This window comes from Myotis daubentonii, chromosome 18 (assembly GCF_963259705.1).
Source record: "Myotis daubentonii chromosome 18, mMyoDau2.1, whole genome shotgun sequence".
Lineage (NCBI taxonomy): Eukaryota > Metazoa > Chordata > Mammalia > Chiroptera > Vespertilionidae > Myotis > Myotis daubentonii.
Window position 1 is genome coordinate 19,167,948 of NC_081857.1, and position 22,733 is coordinate 19,190,680.

The 22,733-nt window shown below is 42.1% G+C and overlaps 1 protein-coding gene across 2 annotated transcripts in view; it reads right to left on the bottom strand.

Moving 5' to 3' along the window:
- RGL1 (ral guanine nucleotide dissociation stimulator like 1) overlaps positions 1 to 22,733 on the bottom strand; it is a 214,563-nt gene that overhangs the window by 62,162 nt on the left and 129,668 nt on the right. For both annotated transcript variants that reach the window (XM_059673768.1, XM_059673769.1), the window contains one exon: positions 17,433 to 17,641. In XM_059673768.1, the coding sequence (XP_059529751.1) occupies positions 17,433 to 17,641 (209 nt within the window). The remainder of the gene's footprint in view (positions 1 to 17,432; positions 17,642 to 22,733) is intronic.

Sequence of the window (22,733 nt, forward strand, 5' to 3'; positions counted from 1 at the left end):
ATTAAGATTTACTCCACCCCATGTGAGCAATGCAGGGATAGATTCCTAGTAAATAAACAGAGTGGAATTTTTGGCCCTCTCCTTGGCCACCACCATAGTGAACTGAGTCCTCCTGTTCTCTCACAATAGGCTTTGGGGTTGACTTAAGTAGCAAGGTTGTGGGGCAGGGTGCAGGGTGCAGTGAGGCTCTGAGAGCTCTTCTTGCCCAACCTCCATTAATCCTCTCCCTGGTTATTTTAGAAATATTGCATCTTTTCTCTCCCAACGGGGAGCCATGAGTGAGAGAAGTAAGAAGGAAAAACTCTCCCAAAGAAAAGACGCACATTTTACTGCTCCTGTGATTTCCTCTTCAGAGCTGTTTGTGCTAACAGTTTCCTGATCTTCCTACTCCTTCTTTACTTGAGCTTCTCCAGCTCTGCCGCTCTTTCTCTGCATTTTCCGGACTCAGAGCTGAGATGCTGGCTGGGAGGACACCCACACCTACCACAGCTCCGCTCCCAGAGGGACGAGCCCCAGGTGCAGTCAGATGTGTGGAGAAGGACTAAGCAACCTTCCCTGGTGAGCTAAGCTCTCTCTCACGAATTAAGTGAGGACCATTTTCTCAGAATGTGGGCCTAGAACAGTGATGGTGAACCTTTTGAGCTTGGCGTGTCAGCATTTTGAAAAACCCTAACTTAACTCTGGTGCCGTGTCACATACAGAAATTTTTTTGATATTTGCAACCATAGTAAAACAAAGACTTATATTTTTGATATTTATTTTATATATTTCAATGCCATTTAACAAAGAAAAATCAACCAAAAAAAGGAGTTCGCGTGTCCGAGGTGACATAGGTTCACCATCACTGGCCTAGATGATGATACAGATAGCCCTCCCAGCCACCAGTGTGTCTGCAGATTCATAATCGGGACCAGATTGACTGTCATAATAACTTGGAGGCCAGTAAGAACCAGCAACAATAATGCACGTGTGGCAGAGGAGAAATACTCCCCGTAGTCTGGGTGCTCAGTCTTGGAGTTTGCGGACATTATTAACTCTTCTCTCCCCAATCCGCCAGGATATCCTTTTGACTCCGCCTGTATAACATGTCCTGAATCTAAACCCTTCTCATCACTTCCAGCCGGCTCAGCCTACCAGCATCTCTGCCCTAGAGCAAGGCAACAGCCACCTAACTAGTCTCCTGGCTTCTGAGCAGCAGCCACGTGATCCCAGTCAGTGAAAACTAGATCGTTTCGGCTCCCATCTCGCTCTGAGAAAAGGCCAGCGTCTTACCTGTCCCACCAGGCCCTAAACTACCTGCTCCTGGTTGTCTCTGACCATGTCTCCTGCACTCACTCTTCCTCAGCCTCACTGGCCTCCTGGCTGCTCCGCCCACCGCCAGGCATCCTCCAGCCTCAGAACCTTGCACTCCCCACTGCCTCGTCCCACACCTCTGCCAACGGCACACTCCCTCAGGTCCTGCAGATCTCTCCTCAAATGTCACTTCTCAGGGAGGCCTTCCCTGACCACCCTATTGAAAACACAAACCAACTCGAACACCACCACCTTTAACACCTGCCAACATGTGTGATAATTTACTCTTTGGGTTCATCGTCCATTACAACATAACTCCACGAGAGCAGGATTTTTGTCTCTTCCGCTCACTACTCTTTAGAACTTAAAACAGGCATTCATGCCCTAGCCTGTTTGGCTCAGTGGATAGAGCATGTCGGCCTGGGGACTGAAGGGTCCCAGGCACGTACCTAGGTTGCAGGCTCGATCCCTGGCCCTGGTCAGGGCACGTGCAGGAGGCAACTAATCAATGTGTCTCTCTTGCGTACGTATTTCTCTCTCTGTCTCTCCCCCTCCCTTCCACTCTCTCTAAAACTCAATGGAAAAATATTCTTGGGTGAGGATTAAAAAAATTAAAAAAAACACCCAGCAGGCCTGGTGATGGCTATTTCTTGGGAGCAAATGAGTGGTTCCATGGGGTTCCCTAAGCAGACATGACAATGGACTTTCTAGCTACTAGGTTCTGCAAAGGCACCATCTGCTTACACAAATGTCTTAGCCTATCTGTGCCTTCATTTCTAAAGGTTTAGGAGCATAAAAAAGCTTTAGGATAGCTGCAACTCTTCCAAAAATATAAAATTAAAATACAAAAGAAATAAAGTTTTAAGATCTTTGAGTTCATGAAGGTGTAAGCAATATGAAAATGCAAAAACAAACAAACAAACAAAAAAAACACGGAGCAATATATACATACAATTTTACAAAAGAGACCTTTAGAAGTGAAATAAAATTAAAGTGCCTGGGACTTAATGGACTGGGGATTATGTGCCCCTGAACTTTTCTTATCATTAAGGAGAATTAATGCTTTACAGTAAAGAAGCTAGACCAGCTTTGGAATCAAGAACTCTTTAGGGTATTTGAGAGTCAGTTTTACTAGATTAAGGGCATTCCTTTGATGTTTCCTGGACCCTCTCACGGCTTCCCAGCAAAAACCAAAGTCAAGTTCAATTCATTGACTCCAGGGGAGTAAATAAAGGGCGTGTCGATGCGTGTGTTTAATTAATGGCAGTAGAATAGCTACAGACAAACCGCCAACAATGTCACCTCCAATTTCTGCGAAGCCTCCCTGGGATCTGAGATCAAAGCTCCAACCTCTTAAGAAGGCTTACCAACGAGGAACTGCCCTTTTTTAAATGGTAACTCATAAAACAAATTAAAACACAAATGGTCAGAATGACTTTTGACATGGTTTTCTCTGTATCACAAGGTGAAAGATAGATTTACAAGTATCTCCTAAAGTACAGCCTTCAGCAATTATTACTGCAGCCTAAAAATTACTAGAAAAAGAAAAAGCCAACATAATGTTTAACTGATTGCTAATATATAAACAGGAAACAGTTTTTTCCCAGAGGGGATGGATGTATTGTTTAGAGCCCATCTGGGCGGATGAAATGTTTAATATGTGTTTGAAGGGAAGACCAGGGATATTTGTGGTTCAAAGAATCCCTAAGATACAACACTGGCCAGGGACAATCTTTCTGGGAGGGGACCTTTCCAACCTTGGCCCCCAAACAGAAACATCTTGGTAACACTACACCAGTACGGGCAAAGTCCTGAAGAACTTTCCAGGCTCCACTTGATTCTGGCAAGTCATCTAATGATAATAGCAGTTCATAATTGTCAAGAGCTTATCATATGCCAGGCACTGTGCTGAGCACTTTCTATAATTTTTTTCCATTTAATTTTCACAGGAATCTTCTAGGGTGGTACTACTATTCTTCCGATTTAGTAGATGAGAAGAGGAGGCCCAGAGAGCTGAAGTAATTTGCCCTTGAAAATACAGCGAATAAGTGGGGCAGGGATTTGAACCGGGACAGCCAGACTTACCAGCATCTGAGTCACTGCCCAACCAGAGAGCTGTGGTTATTGTGTTTGTTTATTCTATGTCTCCCCCCACCAGATTATAAATTCTTTGCGGTTAGAAACATTGAGCTTTTTATTCATTCACTCAGTTATTTATTCTTTCACTCATTTCATCCTCAGCCAATGAATATTTCCTAAGACCCATGCCCAGGTACTATTCTGGGCACTGGAAATACAGTGGTGAACAAACCAAGGCCCCTATTTTCATGGCGCGTACATTGTAGTGGAGGGAGATAAGTGATAAATGTTCGTGTATGTAGTTAGTTGACATATGCTCAGTCACACAGGAAAAGGTGCAGTGGAGAAAAAGAAAACTGGTAAGGACTGGACATGATTGGAGGGTCAGAGGTGGCTGCTTCATAGGAGGTATTCAGTGAAGATCCAATGTGAATGAGAAAATTAAGTAAAATGCTCCAGAAGGTGAAGGAGTGGGCTCCACAGATCCTCGAGGAAGGGAGAGCCAGTGCAAGGGCCTGGCTGAGTGTCCGAGTGGCAAGAAGGCCAGTGAGCAAGGAGAGACAGAGTAAGTGAAGGGGGATAAGATGAGCGTGGAGGTGACAGGGACAGATCATGAGGGCCTAGTAGGTCACGGTAAGGACTTGGGTTTTACTCTCTTATCTTGCTTACTGCTATAACCCCTGAGCCTGGACTAGAAGACACTCAGTTAACATTTGCTAAATTAATGAATTGATATCCTCTCCTACCATGAATTAAAAAAGGGTGGGGAGGGAAGAGAAGGGAAGAAGCTACTTACTGGGGAAGGAGAGAACAGAGAGGAGGAAGTCCAGGAGAGAGACCTCACAGGAAGCTGCTGACTCAAGGACCTCCGGGAGTCTTTGCTTTCCTAACAAGCCCCAGCCTGTGAACATCTGAGACATTTTTCTTTACCTGACCTGCAAGAACACAGGTCAGGTATGAGAAAAATGTTCAGAAGCTGACCCTGACTCAGGAGAATGACACGGGTGAAATAGCCTGCAGATGTTTGGAAGCCAAGCCTCGACTGAGACCCATCTGCGTCCCACAGATCAGTGAGGGGCTGTTGTTGCTGTTTTTTATTTATTTAAATATATTTTTATTGATTTCAGAGAGGAAGGAAGAGGGAGAGATAGAAACATCAATGAAGAGAGAGAATCATTGATAGGCTGCCTCCTGCCCACCCCTAACTGGGGATAGAGCCCGCAACCCAGGCATGTGCCCTTGACTGGAATCGAACCCAGGACCCTTCAGTCCACAGGCCGACGCTCTATCCACTGAGCCAAACCGGCCAGGGCGTGAGGGGCTGTTTTTAATCACTCTGAGAAAGAGCCTCCATGGCAGGCACCTCTCCACCCAAGTCTGACCTTAGAACTGGGTGTGGCCACCAAACCTACCTTGGAAAGGTCTTGCTACCACTAAGGAGTTGGTTATTCAAGAAGGCAAAGGTCAAAGGCAGCAAGGCAAAAACTCCTTGTTCTCTTGCAAGAAAGGAGGGGCGAGCGACACTGAGCAGAGAACCCCACGGGGTGCCTTCTGCTCATAAGGCCTTGTTCTCTAGGCAAAGGTGGCCCACGGTTAGAAAGCTGGAAGACCCAGAAAGAGCTGCCCGCCTCCCCTCGGGCCTTTGTCGTGAAGGGCCCTCCATCTTCCTTGCCCTTCAAGATAATTCTACAGATTATCTCCACAGAAGTCCCTGCAAGTTAAGGCAACATGAACAGCAAAAAAGCACCTGTTGTTTCAGTTTCACTTGACAGTTACAAAAATGCTATAAAATGTTCCTTGCGAATCCGACCTTCACCCAGCCACAACCCGCAGCCGCCTAAAGAGGAGACCAAAACAAGATAAAGACTTTATAATGACCATTCATCCAGAGAAAGAAAACAAAAAAAGGTGTCTCTTGCTGTAACTTATTTCTCATTCAAATTTAAGGTTATTTCTTAGGTATGATGGCTTCCACACCTTTGCTGTAAGGCTTCTTCTAGTTTCCATTCCAAGCCTTTGTCATCCATTTCTCTTCTCTGGCTGGACTTCTGCCCCCAGAGCATGGTGGCTCATCAGTACCCCTCCCTGCACTGCAGTTCATACCAACACTAAACAGTCAACTGCCATTTCGCCTTGTTAGCACGCTGCAGCACTTCGTGGGGTCACAGCAGGAGACACAGGTTAGGTAGGACTGGGGGCCAGAGGGCAGGCAACACGCTGACAATCACACAATGTTAACAAGTCAGAATTCTTCTCAGGTTTAAGATGAATTAATGCATTATTATCAAATCAGTCAGGCCTGTGGCTCGGTTTTCCCCAACCACAAAAAGCTGCTAATGAACAGCTCTTCAAGAGCCCTGTGAAATAAGCTATGCAAAATCATATGCACTGCATCTCAGGGTAGATCATGGTACCTATCACTGCAAGGACGAGTTACTTCCATGCTTAAGAAGACTCAACAAAGCATCACTTTATCTAAACTGGAGCTTACTGGCAACTTTAGCAGAGACCAAAGGCAAAAGAATTACATTTCCCAGGACAAGGGGCCTGATGTCATTCTCATTGGTTAAGTTCACACACACACACACAAACCCAAAAGGTTAAAAATGAAATGTCAGGTGAGAGAAAAGTGATTTAAAAAAAAAAACAAACAACAAACTAACTGTGATTCAGAGATATACTTTTTTAAACCATGAAATGACTTTAATGGAATTACTGACTTTCTTTTTCAGAACTAAACTCAGGATATTTGCCCCATCACAATGTAAGCTGGGAGCAGTGCCCTTCTCATAATGGCATAATAGCCATCTCCATGCCCCTTGTCATGGAAGGCGGCTTTGCAGGGGGATGAGAGGGGTCACAGCGGAGTCCCTTATGGATGAACTCATGGAAGTCGTGGAATCTCTAAACAGCACGCAACATTTAGTGATGAGCTTTTTTTCTATAGAGAGGGTCCATAGTTTTTAGCAAATTGGCACAGGGATTGGTGATCAACCCCTCCCACCAACTGCTAGAAAATGGTAAAAACAACAACACTGCTTTGGATTATCAAAACTAAGTTTAAAAGTGGCCGGTTACCACTCAGGATATATGCACCTTACCTCTCAGTGTGTCATCAGTTTTGGGGGGTTTTTTAGTTCCCAAACAGCAGCACATTTTTTAAACCTGCTGAGAAATTTGGTATTCTTTTCTAAAAAAAAGGGTAACTATGTCCTGCCTCCCTTTGCCAAATGAAACACACACACACACACACACACCCACTTCACAGAAACATATTTCTCTCATTTGAAGAAATGAAAGCTAGCCTGGCTCTGGTCCATGGGGAAGCTTGACACACCCAACAGTGTCTGCTTGAACAGAACCCTCACTGCCACCTTGTCAGGCGGGGGCCCTGCAGTCACACAGGCTCCCACGGAGGACCCACCATGCTGCGGGGTGACAGCAGGGTCCACTTGGCAAAAATAAAGACAGATTTACCAAAGACAAGCAGCCCGGCAGGGAAGAGAACTTATTTCCATTCTCCTTTGTGTGCTTGTAGTTGGAGATGATTCTAAAACAACCAAATTAAGCTTTCCGGTTCCCCAAAGCAGTGGTGTAGCTACAGGGAGCAAAGAGTAACAAAGCCTTAGTCACGGTGAGGCTGAGCCCCTCGCTCTGCTTCCAATCACGCTTCCACAAGCTGAGTGCGTGGGCCACGGCTGAACAGGGTGTGATGTCCTGAACAGAACAAAGGTGAAGGTCAACCAACAACTGACCTTTTGCTTCCTTGAGCCCATGAGCACTACCACGTCCCTGAACAAGAATTCCTGGTCTCTCTTATCCTGTTTCCATCCTCACATTTTTTTCCTCTGGCCCTATTTACCTCCACCTTTCACATTCCAGGACCCTTGTGACAACACTGAGCCCACCCAGGTAATCTAAAATAATCTGTTTATTTTAAAGGCAGCTGATTAGTAACCTTAGTTCCATCTGCAACTTCAATTCTGCTTTGCCATGGAATCCAACATATTCATAGGTTCCAGGGATTAAGACTAGATGTGTTTGGGGGCCATTATTCTGCCCGCCACAGATGGTATGTAAATTACCATAAATGCTATATTTTCTATAGTTTTATTATCTAAACTGCTTTTCTCCACCTGATAAAGCAGGAACCAACAAGAGCATGGGACCTTTCATGAATTGCGTGCCCTATACAAGTTTTCAATGTTCTTTTTGATGTTAGAAGCATTTCAATACTCAGAGATTCTCATAGCCCTTATTATAATCCTCTTTTCTTTTCCATCAACAAATACTTTCATCTTCCTAATAGTCACAGGAAATGTGATCTGAATCCAATTTATCTTTCAGCAATCTGCCTTTATTTTTAACCACAACATATATACCATCAGAGGGTTTCTTGACTATGGAATCATAAACACTCAAACCTAGAGAAAATCTACTTAAACTCATCTGTTATAACAAAAATCTTAAGAAATGGCCTTCGTTTTCTAAGAAATTCTCCCTCTAGTCAGGATATGCAATATGTCTGTATTTTGAGCTAGAAAAGGAAACAAGGCAATGTTAGGATTTCCTGAAAGTTTTTCCACTCTATGAGTGGGATGAGCATCCTGGAGCCAACCGACAAATAAACCTCAGCTTTTTCATGCACCGTGGGACAAAAGATTCTATTTCCACATTTTGGGGGGAGAGGGAGAGGGTGGAAATAAAATAAACAAATTAAGAAAATGGTATAGCATTATTTTGAAAAACTTTCCCATATAAGTGATAGAAATTAGACATAAGTGACTCGTAGAAGAAACAAAAGTGTAGGAAAAGTAATATTATGAGTTTAATTATAACATTTAATATACTAGTAAGTGTTACTGTTGTAAGAGACCAGCACCCGAAGGTACTGTAGTCACCAGTGTAAGTTGCTGTGCGACCCTTGGAGCAGGTCAAATTCCAGTATCTGCTCCCTACAGTGCTCTCCGCTCATAACCCCCCTCTCTTTGGACTTGGAAGAGCTGAGGGAAGATATTAGAAGCCTTGCCTCCTGCTAAAAGAGAAGGAAGGAAGGGGATCTCATGAGCACTGCATGCCAGCATGAATTGGATTATTTGGCAAGGGCCCAGTCTAATTCTAGAATTAAGTAAAAAGAAAAACTTAATTAGTTTTAAGTGAGGTTTTACAAAAAGTAATTTGGAACATATTGTACCCATCTCAAAAATGCTTACCCAGCTTCTCATGCTAAGAAAGCACTGGAGAGCTGGCTGGATGTGTGTTATGAGCTACTGAAAGGAGGTTTACTACGACCACCTCATGGCTCCCAGTGGAAGAAAGGTTTTTCTTAAAAGTGCACATTCAGTAAAGAAAATGAGAAGATCAGCTACAGCTTAAACCTCAACAACAAGAAAACAAGCAACCCAATTGAAAATGGGCAAAAGAGGACTTCCATTGTCCAGTTTAGCATGGAAGGAGCTTAGAAGTAGCCACTCTGTCCTAATAACAAGGAAAAAGCTGAGCAAACTGAAAAATCAACAGCTCTTCTTAGGTCCATCAGAGACGTGAGGTCAGAGGGCAAACCACTGCCCCAAAGCTGGGGACACAGACAGAGAATCCCCATGGGAACCAGTGCCAATGTACGAAAACCTGAACTGTCATTGGTGAGTTGCTAGAGCTCAGCGTGGACACATCTGAAAGATAAAAACTATAGATGAAGCCACCAGGTTGTCTCTAGAAGATTGACCAGGTTCTCACAGTGAATATCAGAGAAAAAGTCTCCTCCTGCTTCCCGCAAAGGGATGGCAAGGGAGCCATTGTGAAATGCCAGAGCTCTCCGTGCTCCTTAAGTTCTTCTTAACTAGACCTGCTCTCGGGGGAAACTAGTCACCCAGAGCCTGGCTGGGTTTTATCAGAGCCTCACCTCCCTAAAGGAAATCCCCATCTCCAGGTCCCCCAGCCTTCCTTCCCCTGAGGAAGCACCGGTAAAGGTCACAGTCCAGGGGCCCAGGCTCGTCTTCAGACTCACACCTGATCATAGGACTGCAGCGCAACAGCGAGTCAACTGGTCTTCCACATGATGGGTGAGGAATCTACACACAGACTTTGCACCCTTCACAAAAGTTAACCCAGAATGCTCACAGGCCTAATGTAAAATTTAAAACTATAAAACTTCTAGAAGATAACATAGGAAAAAACCTAGGTGACCTCGGGCATGACAAGGACCTTTTAGACACAACACCGAAGGCACACATCATGGAAGAAAAAAATTGATAAGCTGGACTTTGTTAACATTAAAAGCTGCTCTGCAAAAGACCATATCAAGATAGTAAGAAGACAAGCCCATGGAGCAAATATTTGCAAAAGATACATCTGCTAAAAGGCTGTTACCCAAAACATATAAAAATAAACCCTCTTAAAACAACAATAAGAAAACAAACACGATTTAAAAATGGGCAGAAGACTTCAACAGACACTTCACCAAAGAAGATACACAGCCCTGACCGGTTTGGCTCAGTGGATAGAGCGTCAGCCTGAGGATTGAAGGGTCCCAGGTTCAATTCTGGTCAAGGGCATGTACCTTGGTTGTGGGCACATCCCCAGTAGGGGGTGTGCAGGAAGCAGCTGATCTATGTTTCTCTCTCATCAAAGTTTCTAACTCTCTATCCCTCTCCCTTCCTCTCTGTAAAAAAATCAATAAAATATATTTTTTTTAAAAAAAAAAAAAAAGAAGAAGATACACAGATGACAAGGAAGCACATGAAGAGATGTACAATGTCATGTGCCTATTGGAAACTGCAAATTAAAAATACAATGAGATACCACTATACACCTATTAGAACAGCCAAAATCCAAAACAAAGACAATATCAAATACTGGCAAGGATATGGAGCAATAAATGCAAAGTGATATGGCCCTTTTGCAGTTTCCTACAAAACTAAACGTGCTCGTCTCATTTACCCAGCAATCTTGCTCATTGGTATTTACCCAACAGAGCTGAAAATTTATGTCTACACAAAAACCTATACATGATGTTTACAGCACCTTTATTCATAATTGCCAAAACCTGAAAGCAGCCAAGATATCCCCAGTAGGTACAAACAAACTGTGCTACACTCAGACAATGGAATCTTACTCAGCAGTAACAAGAAATGAGCTATCAAGCCATGAAAAGACATGGCGAAGCTTTAATTGCTGTTACTAAGTGAAAGAAGCCAATCTTAGCCCGGCCTGTGTGGCTCAGTGGTTGAGCGTCAACCTATGAACCACGAGGTCACAGTTCAATTCCCAGTCAAGGCACATGCCTAGGTTGCGAGCTCAATCCCCAATGTGGGGCATGCAGAAGGTAGCTGATTAATGAGTCTCATCACTGATGTTTCTCTTTCTCTCTCTCTCTCTCCCTCTCCCTTCCTCTCTGAAATCAATAAAAATATATTTTTTTAAAAAGAAGCCAATCTTAAAAGACTGCATGCTGTAAGATTCCAACTATGTAAGGTTCTGGAAAAGGCAAAACTATGGAGACAGTAAAAAGATCAGTGATCATCAAGGACTGAGGTGGAGGAAGAGACAGATTATAGGGAGAGCACGAAAGATTTTTAGGGCAATGGAAACACCCTGTATGATACTATAATAATAATGCATACATATCATTACATATTTGTCCAAACCCATAGGATGTACATCAAGAGTGAACCCTAGGGTAAACTATGGACTTTGGGTGATAATGATTATAACAAATGTACTGCTCTGGTGGGGGTGCTGATATTGGGGGGATGTGTGGGGGCAGGAGGTATACAAGAATTCTCTGTACTTTCCATTCAATTTTGCTGTGAGCCTAAAAATTCTCTAAAAAATAAAAAAATTAAAGTATTCATTGACCCTCACTGCCTTGACAATAATGGTACAAGTCTCTAGTTGTATCAGTCTCTTACACAAAAAGTGGCGAGAGGCTGGGTCACGTTCACTGCTGTACCTTCCAATGCCAGTGCTTATACAGGCTTGAATAATAACCATTATTTATTTTTTAGACAAATCATTTGTAAGCACCTACTGCCAAATAGCATTCCTCTCCAAGGGCGCAGCAATGACCAAGACAGACATGATTCTGAGTAGGAGGCAGGTCAGGAAACAGCAGGATAAATAAGAAAGGTAATTTCAAAGAGTGGTCAGTGTTGTGAAGAAAGAAATTCTAATGGTACTCTCTTATGCACTTAATATTTGCCAACCACTATACTGAAAACTTTATATTATCAAGCTAAAAGCTCAGAATAACTCTATAGATAAGGCTTATTTTCCATTCTCATTTTATAGATAAGGAAACGGAAGCTGGTAAAATAAAGTAGCTTGCCCAATGTTGCAGGGCGTGTGAGGGGCACAAAACTGGAGTCAAATTCATTTTCTGACTCCCAAGCCCATGTTCGTAGCCATTACACTCCTGTGTTGCCCATAAATCTCATGACTCGAAGAAAGACAGGAAAACTGCTTTCCCCAGGAGTATCCTAAAGCTCTGAAAGGAAAAGGAAGCATGTTTGGCACGTATGACAGACTATGGGAAAAATAAAATGTTTTCCTTTTGTATTTGATCAACTCTTCTCTAAGCCACAGAGGAACTGGCTTCACCGGCAAGGGCAGCCCCCCCCCCCCCCCCCCTGCTGGCCATTGGTGCGTCATCTTTCCATATGAAGGTGGTGCCTCGCCAGGTGTCATGAGGATGGATTTAAGATTACCATCCCCTTAGGGGTAAAACATTTGTGTAAATCCTCCCAAGCTTTCTCATTTGCTATCCCTAGCCTCCAAGAAGGGTCCTCTTTTGAAAGGAGCAGATTCAGGTCAGGGGATTTGGCCTGAGCACATCAAATAAACAGAAACACTCCAGATACACAGACCCAGCAGTGACAAATCTCGAGAGGTGACATGCTGCACTTGAAAAGAGGCCCCCCCCCGCCCCCCCCCCCACACACACACATACACAGACAATAGTGTGGTGAAGGCCTGGGGTGAGGGGCGGGGCAGGCTAGAAGAGGCAATGGGGAAAGGAAAGGGGGGGACATATGTAATACTTTCAACAATAAAGATTTAAAATAAATAAATAAAATAAAATCATAAAGAGCTTCCAGGTCAGAAAGATGGAGGTCTTAATTCCAGCTCTGCCACTTACTGATTGAATGTTTCTATGCCTCAACATTTGCATCTGTAAACATGGGAGTAATGTAATGAGAGATGAATTAAATGAGATAACGTCTATGAAAACTCGGGGCAAGCAAACATGGGAAGAAGAAATAAGTTCAAAAACCCACAGAATTAGTCTCCTCTTTGTGACCTAAGTAAGCAAATTCAAGCCACGTTGGCCTTAAAGCATCATGTTAACAGGTGGCTGCAACCTTAGTCCCCTCCGGAAGTCCTCCGCTGGAGAATGCACTTGAAATGAAGGGCTAACTCAGGTTCCTGCTCAGTCCTTTCCAAACTGCGGCCTGAGTGCCACCAGTAACTTAGCAGAAGTTTCTGGGGACCTCGTCCACCCCTATTCTGCCTGCTCTTAGCATCTTGCTTACTTCTGCTATGAGAGATGCAGAAAAAGAGAATGATTAATAAATATCCCAAAAGTAGCTAATGTGACAGCTGTCTGAAGAAAAACCTAGATGTTTGTACAAACTCTTCTTGGCTCTCAGTGAGGATCACTAGCTGAGTTAGGTTTCTCCCTACACTTGACATTGGGTATTTTCAGAGGAAACTTTCTCCCTTACGTTTTTTTAATGGTGTGGTGGGAAGAATATATTTTTAAGTGGAATGTATGTTTAGAGTTAGAGAAGATAAAATCTCAAAGCCCCAATACAAACAACTAAACCACAATTCAAAAACTTTCTCTCAGACTGAAAGGAAGCCAGTGAGCCCTAGAATTAACTCTGAGCCATGGTGAGAAACACGGAAAACAGGATTCCTCGTGAATTGCTGATCACCCCAAGCACAGGGTAACGCAGACACATGGAATTAGCCATGGGGGACTTTAAACCACTGTCTAGTGGTCAAACACAAAGGCTCATATTAACAGAATTAAAAAAAAATTATAAAAAGTTTTTTTTTTAAATCACAGAAAGCATAGAAGAAAAGCCATGTGATTGGAAGTCTTAAGGAAAATCAAAGCTTGACTTCAAATAAGCTTTTCTCTGGAGGTAAATAAATACTGTAGCATCTGCCTTCAATCCATTTTTGGCTGGTTAGGATTAGCACATTCTACAATAGCTTTTCAGTGTCGATTTCACAAAAGATAAGCAATATATTATTATGAAACCAAGAGAAATTATTTTTAAAATTACACCAGAGACTCACAAACAAGTCTACTATAATTTCCTAACAAGAAAATAGTATATCGCCTGACTGGAGTGGCTCAGTTGGTTGAATGTCCCATGGACCGAAAGGTCACCGGTTCCATTTCTGGTCAGGGCACATGCCCTATAAGGGGTGAGGCAGCAGATCAATGTTTCTCGCTCTCCCCCACCTCTCCTTTCCTCTCTCTCTAAAATAAATAAAAACATTCAGAAAAGGTAACCTCATGCAACTTAATTGCTTACCTCCCAATTATAGACATTAAAGTCCCCCAAAATAAATTTAAGAACCCACTGTTGTACAGAATCTGAATTTTGATTAAAATGAAACAAAGATTAATATCTGGCCACAAGATCTACATGTGAGTAGGAAATGGAGTGAGGAAGAAATACTCATGTTAAAGTTTGTACATATCTGGACAACTTCAAATTTCTGCAGAGGAAGCAAAATAAATGGGGTTTATTTCTCTGAACTTCTTCAGAGCATGCTGGTTTCATTTTTATACCATCTTTTTTTTATAAAGCTTTTTTAAAAAAAATATTTTTATTGATTTCAGAGAGGAAGGAAGAGAGCGAGAGAGATAGAAACATCTATGATGAGAGAGAATCATGGATTGGCTGCCTCCTGCAAGTTTTCACTGGGGATCGAGCCCACAACCCGGGCATGTGCCCTTGACCGGAATCAAACCTGGGACCTTTCAGTTCCCAGGCTGACACTCTATCCACTGAGCCAAACCGGCTAGGGCAATTTTTATACCATCTTAAGTGGTTGTCTACTTGTTTCATAAATGTAAACTTTATCTTCTGCAGTAAATATTAAGTTCTCAGGGTGGATCCAGGTTTTGCAGGGTCAGCATATGTAATCTGAGGGGTCCTCTCGAAGAAAAAATAATACAAAATTATGAATATAAGTTATGTAGAGGGGGTTGCAACTGAGGGTCTTTGGAGGCTAAGTACATGCAGCTTCTCAGCAAATTCACCACCAAAGTGAGAACCAACCAAGCCTTATATATCCGTTTCGCCCATGGTGTCCTGCAGCCCTGGGCATTTCACAGGCATTCGGTACGTGATGATTCCACTCACCTCAGACGCAAGAAAAAACATACTATGAGATTAAATTCAAGGCCAGGCCCTGGCCCATCCAAATGGTTCAAGATAAACCTTAACTCTTCATTCAGTTATACCTTAAATGACTGTTTGAATTACATGGAATTTGAATTCATATTGATTCCATTATTTAATCATTGTCATCTAGTTAATATTTTAGAAATCCAAAAATGTCTACAATAGGAGAACAACGAAAAGATTTTTTAAAATCATCAAATAAAAGCTGGATGTCCACGAGTCATAGACTAAACACTCTAGTTCCTGTGTGTCTGTCCACTGTTTGTGGTGAGCAGCTGGAATTCACGCGCACGCCCTTACTGACTGTGGCCATCTGTAGCCTCGAATCAATGAAGATGCCCCAGAAGTAGAAGAGGTCACCCATTCCAAGAAACTCTTGCAGGAGTTCTGAGGGGTTGACCTATTTCCTCCTACTGCCTGCCAACAGTTAGCATACTGCAGCCTTTTTTTAAAAATAGAATAGCAAAGAGAAAACTCTCATAATTCTTCAGGTTCTATTTATAGGTGAGAGGTATTATACAAGCAAACAAACTATGAAAAAAATGACTCACTAATCCCACAGGTTTACACTGCAGGCTTAGTATTTGAAGTTACTGCTATGCAAAAATCTACAGGACTTTCTAAGTCCAGAGTTACCATAACCAGATCAATGCATGATAAGGAGAGAGATCTTGTGAATGTTCCTGAATACACAGAACATACGATCCTAATGATTTCACTCTGTATGCATCTATGAGGAAAATATCTTGAGAAAAGCTCACTGTTATCAATAATCTTATTTCCACTGGAATAGAACTTGATTATTAAAAGGCCTTTCCTAAGACTGATAGATACAATTGCAGAAAAATATTTAAATGTCTTCATAAAAAGAATATGAATAAATAACTTTTGAACCCAAGGGACAAATTAGGAAAAATATTTCCAACATATGATAAACAAAGCACCAATTTTGTTAATATACAAATAGTTGTAATTAGCCGATCAATAATTAGGTGACAAGAGTCCAAAATAAAAATAAGTAAAGAATATGCAAAGACAGTTCACAGAAAACACAAAAGGCCCCATTAAGCATTTTAAAGAATGCTAAACCTCACTCACAAGTGTAAGAAACATACATTTAAAAACAATGAGTTACTTGTCAGTGGACAGATCATGATAGAGACAGTTTCGATGGCAGAGTTGGCAAGGGTGTGGGGAAAGTGAGGGAAGGGGCACCCTCTGCTGTGGGCAGGAGTGTGGCTCGTGCAGCCGCCCGGAGGGCAATCTAGCAATACCTTTCACATTTTCAAGTGCTAAAACATTCTGACCTATCAATCACTCTTCCATGAACTTATCCTATGGCATTCTCAAACAGATACTCGGAAGATATATATTCAAAGACACTCTTTACAGTATTGTTTAAAATTTTTTTAAAAAAATTTAAAAACTGGAGAGAGCTTAACTGTCTATCCATAGAAAAGTCAATTCAATAAAAAGAATATGGCAAATCTACCTACATGTGCTGATTTTGAAATAACAACAGTTTATTTGAGCTTTCAAAATGTCAGCCCTGTTTCAATAAGCCCTTTACATATGTTAATTCCCTTAATGAACAAGGAAATCTCCAAGATACAATAGTGGAAAAAAATATTTCAAAACAGACTGAGTATTGTGATTCTATTTATATCATATTTAAGTGTATAATCTATATGTAACATCACACGCATGACACATATCTATATAAATGTACAAATCTATAAATGTACATACACCGCTCCAAGACTTGGGAAGAATACAAAAGCGATGGAAGTTATTTGGGAAAAGGTAGCCACGAGGAAATATTTGTGTGTGTTTTCTATACCTTCCTACAGTATAAGAACATTTAACATGAGGACATATTATTGTCAACTTTTTAAACCTAGTTAAAAATCAGTATTCAACAACTCCAACAAAAACATCCTATCTCATTTCCTTTCTGATACAGGAAACCCTAGAATATAAGGGTCTGGATGAGAACTCTCATGATTCTAAACCAATTGTCTGGCTTATTTTTTAAAAGACAAAGTTTAATTAGAAATAAAGGGGGAAATACAATCATCGGTGTGTGAGTTACAATGTACACTGCTCTCCTATATGTGACGTGTGACTTAACATAAATCAAGGATGACATTTATGTGCATGTCCATAAAGCAGCCAATGCACAGTGGTTGTTGGAAGTTATTATCATCATCATTTTTACAGCCACCATTCATGAGCTGCTTCCTATAGATTTAACACTGAACTCCATACTTCACACATATTAGCATATTTAAATCTCACAACCCAATAAAACTTCCAGTGACTTACTGGAATTATATGAAATTATAAAAACATGGACAAAATTTTAGGGTGCCAAATAGTAAGTGAACTCTATAAACAATCAAGGCTAGATTCACAGCATGTACTCCTAACTCATAGATTTTTTATGAGATATCCTCATCAGAAATAGATCGTAAAGTGGCTCCTGAATAATCTCCATGCCATTTGCTCCACCCCTTCCAGTTAATCCTTTCTCATACATGTCACTCGGCACCAACTGCAGGTGATTCAGAACCCACCCCTCGCTCTGCACAGTCCTACATTTCCCTCCCCTCTCACCCTCCTTCCGATTCTTACCTGTCCAGCAGTAGTTCCAACACTTCTTTGGTGGAGGCAAAGCCTCTGTACGTTGACAGGAAGATGCTGATATAGGTGAAGTCATTGTCCCCGAAAGCCGTCAGCAGGTTCTCCACCAGCTTCTCCAAGGTGCCGGCTTTTATCGTTCTGATCTTACAGGTCTCATACTGGCTGACGGTATGTCCTGGAGGGAGCTGGTCCCCTTCCACCTGTACAATAAATGCAGGGTTGTGAGTTGGAGAAATAACACTGCAAAGGAAAACTGAAAACACTGAAATAGCTGAATCAGAGCCAGTCATGCTTTCCCCTTGCTCTGATTTAATTTCCCTACAAGCCATGAAAGGCCATCCCTCACCTGTGGGTGCAGTGGAGTAGGGGGTTGGTGTTGGTATTGGTGTTGGTGTTGGTGCTGTGTGTTTCCTTCCTCGCTAGAAGTAGAGGTATTACTTCATCATGGTTACATTTGCTTCTATTTACTATCCTATCAAGAACTAGGTTACTGACATATTTTATCAAGGATGTTCTCAATAACCCCCGGAGCAAGTTTAGTAAATGGTATCAATCATCTCCTTTGTATTGTTCCATGGTAAGTTTTCAAACTCATCCTTTGAGAAGAAAAATTAATATATTTCTATTGATTTCAGAGAGGAAAGGAGAGGGAGAGAGAGATAGAAACATCAATGATGAGAGAGAATCATTGATTGGCTGCCTCCTGCATGCCCCACAATGAGAATAGAGCCAGCACCCTGGGCATGTGCCCTGACCAGGAATCAAACCATGAAATCCTAGTTCATAGGTTGACACTCAACCACTGAGCCACGCTGGCTGGGCTATAAAATTTTTTTTATTGCAGTTTGCATTCAATGCTATTTTGTATTCGTTTCATGTGTACAAAGTGTTCCCTCCAACAATGCAAGTGACCACCTGACACCATACATAGTTATTACAATACTAGAGGCCGGTGCACGAATTCACGCACGGGTGGGGTCCCTCTGGTTGGCCTGCACGGATCAAGCCAAATCCCACAGTCCAACGCCGCCTGCAGCTCCCACCTGCCACTCCTGCTCATCCTGGCCCCACTGTGCCTGCCACAGGCTTGTGCCCAATCAGTCCCAATCAGGAGAGGCTCCAGCTGCCGCAGCAGCGCTCTCCAGCCATGAGCTCTGCATCTGGTGCCTTCCCAAGGGGAGTGGCCTGCAGGATCTGGCTGAAACCGGCTCTCCAACATCCCCAGAGGAGTCCCAGATTGCGAGAGGGCACAGGTGCTGGGGAAGATGACCTACCCAAGAATCTGTTTCGAAAGCAGGTAATCATTCCAAGTGATGCAAAGACTCACGAGCCAATTTCTCTGAATTGTAAGTTTGAATGGTTTTATATCAAAATCTTCTCAATTGAAATAATCAGACATGTGAAAATTAAAGACGGAAAACTGAATCTCTAAATAGTGACATGTGCTTACTATGCAGCATGCTTGCTTTTTCTTCATCTGGCCTGTCAGAAGCTAAAGCACTGGAAGGAAGCCAGCAGGCGACGTTGCTTTCTGTAAAACCAAAGTGGCGGCCATCTCCGCCCGAGGCGTTAGAATAGCTAAGTGTCTCTACGTCTAACTGCCAACAGGATTAATAGGAGCACTCCAGCTTATGGACTGGTGACTATTTCTGTATTTAATTTTGGAAGATACTAAAAAGGGGGGTCTGATTCAAGCAAAATACCAACTGTTTCCTTAGGCCTGTGACTCAGATCATGGCCTAGTAACTGTTCTTGATCACTCTGTGTATACTTTCAGAGCAGGCCTAATATTTCCTATCTGTCTCCCAGGAACATCGATTAACTTTATCCAGAAGCAATAAATGAAAAAGATATAGGTTTCAAAGCCTAATTACATTTTTAACTACTTGGTACAGTGGTGCCCTATGTGTATACTATAAAATACTCATTCCAAGTCAAATGGGGCTGAGGTCAAGTCTGGGAGCTGTAGAGTTAAAGTCAAGTACATGGCTTTATTTTAGAATCTCTTAATGTCTTTCATATGCTAATATGTTATAAAACTCCAAGAGAAGGATAAGGTATATGACACACATTTACAAGTGAACTTCCTGTTATTCTCACAGCATCTTGTAGAATGTTAGAATGAACAAAGTTAGGGAAAATGTTAGCTTAGTAAGTCACTGGGATGCATTTAAAACTTAATTCACATTTGTCACTTCGCATTTAAAAATGAGAAAAATGAAGACCAAATAATACGTTAATTTTTATCTTCTATAAAAACATCTCTAGTTCTTTGACCTCTCTTAATACCAAAATTTAGGGATATTTTGCGTGTTTTACTTAGTCATTTTGAAAGACCTGGTCAAAATACTTACCAGCCTGATAATACTAAAAAGTGACAAAGAATACACTTCAGTGTCAGATGTTAACAACAAGAAAAGGAAGAGCTTCTCAGTCTGCGGGAATATTCACGCTTTAATTCTACATCACACTTCCTTACCTTGTGACAATGTCAGGCTTCCCTTACCAAACAGCTCTGTAATTTGATGATTCTTATTTTACTCACAACGCAAATTCCAATTTAAAACTAAATCCTTCCTTATTGAAAGTAATAACTATTTAACAGAACAAGTTTTTCACTGAGCATTGATGTGGCCAAAAACTCAAACACAGAGAAAAATGCTTGTCAGAGGACCTGATGAAGTGGGTCCCTTTTCCTGCCAGAAAGCGGACTTGGCAGGAAGCCACGTTCTCCCTTGGGAATGAAATCATGGCGCTCATTAACCCAGTCGCTTCCTTTCAGTCCGCCTTTTCCTCTGAAAAAATATGTCAATGTGCATGCTGGATCCCGTAAGTCCCTTTAAAGGTTTTTGCTCCTCAGTGTTTGCATCTGTAAATTAGGAAGAACGCTGTTTGGGCTAACAGGATGGCTAATCAAATACTTCGAAAATTTTGATTTTAAAAACCCTTCTCTAGCCCGGCCGGTGTGCTCAGTGGTTGAGTGTCAACCTATGAATCAGATTCCTGGTCAGGGCACATGCCCAGGTTGCAGATTCCATCCCCTGGAGGGAGCGTGCAGGAGGCAGCCAATCAATGATTCTCTCTCATCATTGATGTTTCTCTCTCTCTCTCCCTTCCTCTCTGAAATCAATAAAAAGATATATATTTTTTAAATCCTTCTCTAAGGGCGATGAGTGAGCATCAATGACAATGTATGAAGCGAAGTACAGGAATTGCTCTAGTGCTAAACTTACTCTCCCCCAAATTAACAATGCATCTTAGGGCATCAGGGCACTTGCCCAATGTCACCTTTTGCACATCTGCTCAGCACCCTAATATTTACTTGCTACAGCAAGGGGAAGATGAGGTGTTTGAAGATGGGTCCTAATTTACCAACGTTCAAATAAAGTACATTTTCAAAACGGAGGACAAAAACTTAAAAATGATCTATCCGCTCATTATTAAAATTATTTTAAAATAAAATCATACAAAAGTGAAACACAAAAGAAAATATATGCTCTGCCTTATGGTCAGACTGGAGAAACTAAAATTTTGGTTTCATTTTTGCAGCAAAATATTCATAACCTTTTAAGAGACTTTAGAGCTACATAATCCTTTTAAGAGACTTTAGGATCTTTTTGTTTGTAATATCTCAATACCTTTGAATTCTAGTTTAAAAGAGAAGTGAAGGGGGGAGGGGCTTGGCAGACAAGTGTTTAATAACCCAGACTTTGAGGCAAGATGTGGAGGGCTGAGCCTGCCCTCTGGGTTAGCACGCTAACAGGAAACAGCTCAATCTGGATTTAATCAGAGACCATCGCTTTACTGACAAGATCATGATACTGAGGCCACAAAAATGTTTCATGACTGTATTTTTGGCCAGTCTTTCCGCCATTAGAATTCAGTTCTCCCTAAGAGAATATGTCTGACTCCTAAGGGATAAATATCTAAAACTCTGCCACGGAATTTTCATAATTATCAATTTTGGCATGAGGGAGACAGGAGAAAGAGGATGTGGGAGATGAAATGTGCCATATTTCAACTCCGTTTCCAGTCATGGAGAAACATACTCTTTCATTGTCTAAAACATAAACTGTTAACAAGTTGGGTGTTTCCATTTTGAAAAAAACAAGTGTCCTTCAATCAAAATAATACATCAGTTATCTGATCCTCTATCAGCAGCTGCTAAACAAACAGCCCGTTAGCCTGGAGGCAGTGTGAAGTCCTTCTCCAGGTCATGCTCCGTCTGCAACACATCAGCTCCCAGGCATCCTGCCTGAGCAGAGGCGTGAGTACTGTTCCAGTCACGACCGACTCCCTAAGAAAACCCAACACCCACCTCCAAGGCGTTATAGACTTTAGGAAGGTACGCGCTGCATCTCTCCATTCACCTCAGAGCAACACAGGCACATTTATACTCCCTTTTCGGATACCTGCAACCACCACTAAGAACACCAAGGAACCACAGATAGTACAGGAAATGCCATGAGGTGACTCTAAAACTCTGGTCATCTATCCATAGCACCCAAATATGTACAGAATAAATGATCTTGCCAGGCAAAGCAACAGTACATGTACATAATGGCACACAGCATGTCATGGCTAAGCCAGTGCATCTGAATACAGTGAGATATTTACGCATGGACCATTCAGAGATGTCAGACACAGGGCTCTTAAATTTTAGTTTCAGGTAAATAACAAACGATTAAATAATTTGGGGGTATAAGTATGTTCCCAAGCAGTATTTAGGACCTACTCACACAAAATTTTTTTGTTGTTTATCTGAATTTCATATTCCGTTTAGCTTGGCATTCTGTATTTTTATTTGGTCCAGCAACCCTATGCTAAGTGCATACAAAGGGTTCACAATGGATCTCTCACTCATGTATTCATCTACTTATTCAACCACACATTAGCTTGGCAGTGCTATGCGCCAGGCACTGTGCAAGGCAGTACGGATATAAAGGAAACAGAACGTAGTTCTGACACCCAAGTTGTTCCGTATGATGGAAGAAAAGGACACAAAGATACCATTGAAATGCAATGTGAGTAACATGGCAGAGAGATAGGCAGATACCATGGAAGAACCAGGAGGGACCCAGGATAGAGGCTGCATCAGAAAAGGCTTCCTGAGTAGGTGGTGATTGCATCGTATTTTAAGTCAGAGTGGGAGTTAACATGTTGGGAGTTAACATGTGGGAGTTAATATGTTGGGAGGCCACAGCAGGCAGAGAGACCAGCACGAAGGCATTAAGAGGAAGAGAGGTGTGAAGGGGGGAATCCTGACTGCAGGAGCAATGTGACAGAGGGAAT